At 51.2% G+C, this 8,191-nt stretch overlaps 2 protein-coding genes across 2 annotated transcripts in view; both read left to right on the plus strand.

The window, feature by feature from the left end:
* Nlgn2 (neuroligin 2) overlaps positions 1-3,178 on the plus strand; it is a 15,131-nt gene extending 11,953 nt beyond the window's left edge. The window contains exon 8 of the mRNA XM_004638401.3: positions 234-3,178. Within this exon, the coding sequence (XP_004638458.1) occupies positions 234-1,110 (877 nt within the window). The 3' untranslated portion in view covers positions 1,111-3,178. The remainder of the gene's footprint in view (positions 1-233) is intronic.
* Positions 3,179-3,649: 471 nt separating this feature from the next.
* On the plus strand, positions 3,650-4,977 carry Spem1 (spermatid maturation 1). The gene is made up of 3 exons (XM_004638402.2): positions 3,650-3,944; positions 4,043-4,100; positions 4,284-4,977. Exons 1-3 carry the CDS (start codon positions 3,795-3,797, stop codon positions 4,973-4,975), a joined length of 900 nt encoding a protein of 299 aa, XP_004638459.1. The 5' UTR covers positions 3,650-3,794; the 3' UTR covers positions 4,976-4,977.
* Positions 4,978-8,191: the final 3,214 nt, after the last annotated feature.

Consider the following 8,191-nt stretch of genomic DNA (forward strand, 5'->3'; position numbering starts at 1 on the left):
TTTTTTTTTTTTTTTTTTTTTTTTTTTAGCTAGGCTGGCCTCAAACTCTCCATGGTCCTCTAGCCTCAGCCTTCAGAGTACTAGGATTATGTACAAACGTGTCCCACCACACCCAGGTGTTTTTGCTGTCTTCTTGCCTCTGCATTTCTGTTCTCTCCCTCCCCTCTGCCACTTCATCCTCCTTCGGAGCCTTGCCCTCATTCTTCCTTTCCTTTGCCCTCCTATGCCCACAGTGACCCTAACCAGCCGGTGCCCCAGGACACCAAGTTCATTCACACCAAGCCTAATCGCTTTGAAGAGGTGGTGTGGAGCAAGTTCAACAGCAAGGAGAAGCAGTACCTGCACATTGGCTTGAAGCCACGTGTGCGTGACAACTACCGTGCCAACAAGGTTGCTTTCTGGCTGGAGCTTGTTCCCCACCTGCACAATCTGCACACCGATCTCTTCACCACCACCACCACACGGATGCCTCATTCTGCCACGCACTGGCCAGCTCGCCCACTCCCTGGTGCCCCTGGCACTCGACGACCCCTACCACCTGCTACCCTGCCACCTGAGCCTGAGCCTGAGCCAGGGCCAAGGGCCTACGACCGCTTCCCTGGAGACTCACGAGACTACTCCACCGAGCTGAGTGTCACCGTGGCTGTGGGTGCCTCCCTCCTTTTTCTCAACATCCTGGCCTTTGCCGCCCTCTACTACAAGCGGGACCGGCGGCAGGAGCTGCGGTGCAGGCGGCTTAGCCCACCTGGAGGCTCAGGCTCTGGTGTCCCTGGCGGGGGACCTCTGCTTCCTGCCACTGGCCGTGAGCTGCCACCAGAAGAGGAGCTGGTGTCACTGCAGCTAAAGCGGGGTGGTGGCGTCGGGGCAGACCCTGCTGAGGCCCTGCGCCCTGCCTGCCCGCCCGACTACACCCTGGCCCTGCGCCGGGCACCAGACGATGTGCCTCTCTTAGCCCCTGGGGCCCTGACCCTGCTGCCCAGTGGCCTGGGGCCACCTCCTCCTCCACCACCCCCATCCCTCCATCCCTTTGGGCCTTTCCCACCACCTCCTCCCACCGCTACCAGCCACAACAACACGCTACCCCATCCCCACTCTACCACTCGGGTATAGGGGGCGGCTTGGGGAGGCCCTCCTCCCCATCCTTCCCCAGTCCCAGCCACTCCAAAGGAAGGGAGGAGGACTTGGCAACGGGCTTTTCTCCTGTGGAGTTGTCACTTGTCATCAAGCAGCGTTAAGGTGGACATGGGATTCCTCACTGGGATGTGTGTTTTTCCCATGCAAAGAGGCCCATTCTTTTCTCTGGACCTGGGCCTTTGAACAACTAGGGGGGTGTTTTCTGCCCTCCTTTGGGACACCAGTCTTCGGTGTGCGGAAATGTGGAAGTCTTTTCCCACGTGGAGGCGTGCTTTCCTCATGAGGGGGTGTTTTCCCATGTGCAGGGTGAGGTTTTTTTGCCGCCCTGGACACATGTTGGCCCCCTCAAATAATTTCTGCGGGGATTTGTACCCCAGAATCCTGATCCCTCATGCCTTCTCCCACCTCCTCCCCTCCTCATCCCCTGGAGACCCTGGAAGTGATGTGCTCACATACAGTGACCCTTGGCCACCAGACAACCCAGGGTGGTCCCTGGGGAACAGCAAGGAAATCACAAGCCCTCCCACCCCTGCTCCCCACCCCCCCGCCCCAGTGAAGCATGTTTCTCCCCCATGGCACAAGTCAGATGAAGCACGTTCTCCCAGGGAGGCTCTCACCTTCCACAGACGACAGACACAGATTTCCTGCCAGGGGGACGGAAGGAGATCTGTGCGTCCCGGTGCTGCCTGGAAGCTTACTTTCCATGGTCCAGGACACAGTTCTCTGAGTGGAAACATGTTCTTGCATGTGGATGTGTGTTTTCCCAGGCAGAGGGTCCCTCTGTTCCCAGCACTTCCCTGCATCCCCCAGCCTTGGGCCCTGCACTTAATTCCTCCTCACACAGCAGGTGGGAATAGATTTTGAATGAACAGAAGCTGAGGGGGTATACCAGCCCTGAGGGAGGCCTGGGGACCTCCCTTCTCCGGAGATGCTGACTTGGGGGTGGAGGGATGTGGCAAGTGCCATCCACGGAAGCCATGCATGTTTGACCAAAGCCCATGGAGCTAGAGGACAGCCTTTCCCATGGTTCTCAAACCATTGCTCATCTGTGCCAAACTGGGTAGGTGGGTTTGAATGAGGTGAGGAGATTCAGAAGGTGCCACAGATCACCCAGTCCTAGGCCAGGACAGGGTAAATGGTGGGGGCAAATGAGATACTGGGCAGAGGGATATGGCAGCTAAGGGGCCCACATCTGTGTCTCGTCCTCATGTCCTTCCCTCTCTGCCTCAGTTCCCTATTCTCTGCCATCTCTGTTTCCTTCTTTGAAAATGTCCCCATCTCAGGGTCAGACGAACCTTTTCCCCCTCCTTTCTTTGACCTGCCCCCACTTCCCCGGCTGCCAGGGCTAAAGGAAAAGATCAGTGGAAGGAGGGGGAGGGAACAGAGAAAGGTTTTATGGGCAGGTTGGGGAAAGAATGAGGTCGGCTGTGTTGAGGAGCAGATGGAGGAGGCCGTGGGGGACTGGGTTTGGGCAGACACCAACAGGAAGAATTTGAAAAGAAATGTGAGGTAACTGCCCAGAGGTCCTTGGGTTTGGGCCTCTGGAGGGAGGAAAAAAAAAAGATGTAAGGAAGGGTTTTAAGGGGCACTAGTAGAGGAGGAGCAAGTCCTCATCTACTGTAGTACTTTCTGTGGGATGCTAGTGCCTAACCAGGGAATGGGTGCTGTCTTCCACAGACGCCCAGACCCAGAAACCTCGGTCTTAAGCCCCAGAACTTTGCCTCTTGACTGTCCCTTCTCCCACCTCCACCCATGGAAACGTAGTTCTTTTCTGGCCTTTACCCCTGCTTGGTCTAGCACCTTTTGGAACAGCCATGCCCTCCAAATGCTAGTGACCTGGGCCCTGAGCCCTATAGGCAGATGCCCTCAGAATAGGGGCACGGGAGGGGCTGGGGGACCACATGATTCAGCCACGGACTCCAATGCCCAGCCCCTCTTTCCAGAACAATCCCATGTCCCCACCCCAACCCTTTGCGGCTCTGTACACATTTTTAAACCTGGCAAAAGATGAAGAGAATATTGTAAATATAAAAGTTTAACTGTTGACTGTGCCTGCTATTATGTTAAAATGTTGGAGTAGTAACCTTGAAATTAGCCTTGGGGATCTAAACCTCTGACCCTCCATCTTAGAGAACAGCTCAGAGGTTTGAGAAGAAGGGGAAGTGTGTACTGGGGTTAAAATTGCCATAGTGGGCCGGGGAGAGAGCTCAGTAGAATAAGCGCTTGCCTGGCAAGTGCAAGGGCCTGAGTTCAATTCCCGGTTCTGCCAAAAAAAAAAAAATGCCATAGTAATGAGATTGGAATGTTAGGATCAGGGTCCCAGGCTTCTCCGAGAACAAAATCTGATGTAGTTCTAGTAGGATTCAATCCAGGCAGGTATCAAACAGGCCAGAGGGCCAGTGGGCTGGTCCAGGTGGCAAGCTGCAAGAAAGAAATGAAAGGTAAGGGGTCTGGCCCTGACAAGCCTATACTCAGGCTGAAGTGTCAACCTTGGGCCTAGTACTCTGAGAGTCACCCTTGGCACATTGTGAGGGAGAACCCCAGCATCATTATGACCCACCCACTCGCCTTCAAGAAACTCTGAGTCAGGTAGGTGGGCTGCTAGACCTTGGGCACAGTGGGCTGGGGGCCTAAGGGCCCTGGTGGCCCTAGAAACCACCATGGCCATGGCTGAGCATCCACATCCTGAGTGGGCCTTGTATCACAGCCCCACTACCACCACCACCAACTGCCAGGATGTGGGCAACTCCATCTTACTGCTGTTGGGCCTCATCATCTGCATTAATATTGGCATCAATGTGGTGACCCTGGTCAGGGCAGGGCCAGAGGTGGGAGGGTGTTGATGGGATAGCTGGGGGACAAGTGTGACAGGGACCTGCCTAGGGTCACCATGTCTTCCTATACCTAGCTCTGGAGCCGACTCCGTGTCATCTTACGCCAAATGTTCCATATCATTTGTGAGAAAGGTAAGTAGGGCTGGGCATAGGAGGGGCAAAAACCGAGCATTCTAGCCCCAGCTCATCCTGGCCCCTTGCCCTTCTCCCCTCTCAGGTAACATAGTGGGTGCAGCTTCTCTCCCAGAGGCCTGCTTCCCCTCCTACTGGGAGCCAGTCTACCTCCATCCAGCTTCATCTCTCCCTGACCCACAGAAACTGCTAAGTCATCTTCACCTGAGAAGCCAACCCAGCCAAAGAAGCACAGCTCCCCTGCAGTCCATCTTCGATGCACCATGGACCCTGTGAAAATGACCGTGACCCCCCCACCCACCCGTCGCCGACGCCGTCGAGCCTCTCCATTGTGCCGTGCCCATGGTCCAGCAGCTTGGACCCCTGATACTGACGATGAAAGGTCCCCATATCAGAACCCAATAATCTGTTGGGAAGGCTTTCAACCCACCCCAGAGACCTGGGATTCCTGGACTCAGGACACTCCAGAGCTACCTCCCCATACTATCCGCTTCCAGCCAGTTATAGAGAGAAAGCCACTCAAAACAGAGATCAGGTCAGAGCAGAGCCTAGAGGCCTATGTGTATCCAGTGAACCCCTCACCTCCCTGTGAGGAGGCTGTGAACCACAAGAACACTAGGGCGGGGGCAGAGGCTGAGGTGGCACAGTGTCAGCCTGACCCACCACCCTTCCTGGGCCCAGCGGTCATCCCTGAAATCCCCAGGCAGCGCTCCTCAGGCCGAATAGTGTATGATGCCAGAGATGTGAGGCGGCGGCTTCGGGAACTGACCCGGGAGGTAGAGGCCTTGTCCCACTGTTACCCCTTTGTGTCTAGATCCAGCGCTGCTGAGGGGACTGGCAAAAACTGGGTATATCGTTCTGTAGCAGGGAGGTAACAGGAAAAAATAAAAAGGAGAGAGGAAATCTTTCTTGTGGTGGTGTGTGTGGGTGGGAGGCAGGGCCTGCATAACACCCACGAGCCCTAATTAATAAGAGAATCCTCTCTCTGGCAACAGGACACAAAGAGTCCTGGGGATCCTCATTAACCTGTTGTTCTTACAGGCCCTTTCCTTGGCCTTTTCCAAGGCTGCCTTGATTCCAGGTTTTCCACTTCCCTCTCTTCTGTGGTCTTCAGCACCCAGAAAATTCTGCCTCAGAATCTGGCTCCAAGTCCTGAAGTAGTTCTGCATTATAGGAAAGCCCCCATTCCCATAACCCTAACTCCTCACAAATCTGGTCCTTGCCAGACCCCAGGTGTAGCCTACTGCTGCAAGGGAACTCATGGTTCCCTCTTACACCCTGGCTTCTTTAGGTGAGGAGGAGAGGATCTCTAGTCCCTCACAGTCCCCCAGCAAAACCTAAAGCTTCTGTACACTTATGCAGGCCTAAGGCAAAAGGTAAAGTAAATATTGGGAATACTTTCAAGAAGTGCCTTACTATAACATCTTATCCCTCTGTGCCCTTGTTCCTATTCATGTCACAAATAAGAAACTGAAGTTTGAAAAGGTCAAGTCACTTGCTCTTGGTTACACTTGCTCTTGGTTACACAGATACCAGGGAACTAGTTCATGGTTTCCAGTGTTTCATCCCTCTGCTCCTACAGGTAGATAATTTCCCACTGTCACCAAGTCAGACTAGCCTACAAGCATCTCTAACCTACTTCAGCTTACCAATGATTTCATCAGAATAGTCTGTGTGCCAGGCAGCAATGAAACTTGAGCCGTGCTCTACTCCTGAGGTTGGGATCACATGCACATGTAGAGCTTGGGAATGAGGAGTCCTGTGAGTGAGGCCAGGCTGAAGGAGTTGGACCTCATCTTCAATACTAGACAGATTCTGGGTATGTGAGACTTCCGTGAATCACCTAATGATCTGTTCATTTACATTCAACTAATGTTATGGAACATTTTAAGCTGATTCCATTCAGTGGGTGCCTACTGAGCTTCTACTATGCACTCAAAGGCTTGATGGCAAATGCTCGTTGACTACTGCATTTCTGAGTAGTTTACTGTGTAAATGAATTACTTGGCATCCTCAGAGTGCCACTTTCACAGACTCCAGTGACAAACCTGGTTTACATGGAAGACTTCTTTTTTATTTTTTTTAAAAATTTGATTGAGAAACAAATATGAATGAGACAGTTTCAAAGCTGATTAATAGGACAGTTTCAATAATCAATACATTGTACATTGTTATCTTCTTAGTGGTTATTCATAGTACAAGAAGCAGACAGGATATCCTGTCCAAACACTATTAGTACACCTCTTCTCATTGAATTAAACAAAAGTAGCTGTATATCTATCCCAACTATTTTGTATATACAAATACAAAATGATCCTTCCTCTGTATACCCCCTCTCCAGTTCAGTCCTGTCAGAGGTGGGTATTCTATTGGCACCCAGATACTGTAGGTGTTTGAATTCATCAAAACAATCCAACACTGTCTAGCAGTCTATAATATTAGTGGGTTATCCTCAGAAGTTGTTGACTAGAGCCTTTTACAGCTCAGCATATTAATATGGCTTTATTTTATATAACTCATTTTTATACTTTTCTGTTGGATGATTAAGACCAAGATAAAACAAGACCTATATAACAAGAAATGTAACTTTTGTATCTGATAAGGTCAGTCAAGTACCCTCAGGATTTGTCCTGGAGTCCTGTACCACACTTTGTAGATCCTTTGTCAGTGGCAGCCATGAGGATGAGTCACAGCCATTGCTTGACCAATTTGCTCTCTGTGAAGGCCTGAGAGAATGTTTTCTCTCCATGTGACTCTCCCCAAGCACACGAGGAAGACTCCTGACACATCAACAATTACATTTATTTTGCTTGGTGTGTGGTGCACAACTGTAATCCTGCTACTTAGAAGGCTGAGGCAAGAGGATTGCCACAGTTTGAGGCTAGCCTGGGCCACATAAGTAAGGCTCTATGTCTCAAGACAAAACAAAAATTACATCTATTTTATGTTTTGTTAATTTCATGTGATTTTTCTCAAGATGGCACCTACCAGGTTTTCAGCTTGGAGTAGGTGTGGGTCAGAGAGGGATAGTTGGTTTGGAAGGAGGATTGGTCCCTGGCAGGCACAGCAATCTCACGAAGGTGGAGCCCATCGGAATGAAGCAAAGAAACCAATTGGCTCAGGGACCTCCAGTGCTTAGGACTGCAAGCTTGGCCAGGAAGGGTTGGACAAGAAATGAGATTGGTTTTTTTTTTTGGGTTTTTGGTGGAACCAGGGATTGAACTCAGGCCCTTGTGCTTGCCAGGCAAGTGCTTGTTCTACTGAGCCATCTCCCTGGCCCCAAGAAATGTGTTAAAGGAATAATGACAGGAAACTAGGATAGGAAGGAACTAGTATGGTAGGATGACCCCAGTGGAACTTGATGTTACCATCATCCAGTCACCTTATCTGCAGCCGCAAACTATGCATAGAATGGGGTATGGTAACAGGCTACCTACGTTGCCATAATGTCTCAAAAGAGCAATGAAGAGCCAGGTGTGATGGTGCATGGTTGTAATTCCAGGACTCTGGGGTGCTGATGCAAGAAGATTGTAGATTCAAGCCCAGCCTGGGCAATTGAACAATTTAGTAAAACCCTGTATCAAAAAAAAAGGGGGGGCTGGGGACTGGTGAGATAGCTCAGTGGTCTAAAGCACCTACTTAGAACAAGCTTAGCAAAGCACAAGGACCGCGGTTCGATCCCCCAGCACCACATGCCAGCCAGCCCCGCCCCCAGGTGGGCTGAGCTGGCCACAAAAAAATAAATAAACACTCTATTTAAAAAAAACCCTTTAAAAAAAACTTTTTTAAAAAAAGGGCTAGGGCCAGGAAGATGGCTCAGTGGAATAAGCGCTTCCCTGGCAAGCGCAAGGGCCTGAGTTCAATCCCCGGTTCTGCAAAGAAAAAAAAAAAAGGGCTAGAGTCAGGTGCGGTGGCACATAACTGTAATTCCAGCACACAGGATTGCTGAAGTAAGACATTTGCTATGAGATCAAGGCCAGCCTAGTCTACATAGGGAGATCCTGTCTCAAAATACCAAAATGGGGAATGGTCCTGGGGGATGTAGCTTAGTGTGAAAGCTGCGGGTTCAGTCCTCAGAAAGAGGGGGGGGG

This window comes from Octodon degus, unplaced genomic scaffold (assembly GCF_000260255.1).
Source record: "Octodon degus isolate 3935 unplaced genomic scaffold, OctDeg1.0 scaffold00098, whole genome shotgun sequence".
Taxonomy (NCBI): domain Eukaryota; kingdom Metazoa; phylum Chordata; class Mammalia; order Rodentia; family Octodontidae; genus Octodon; species Octodon degus.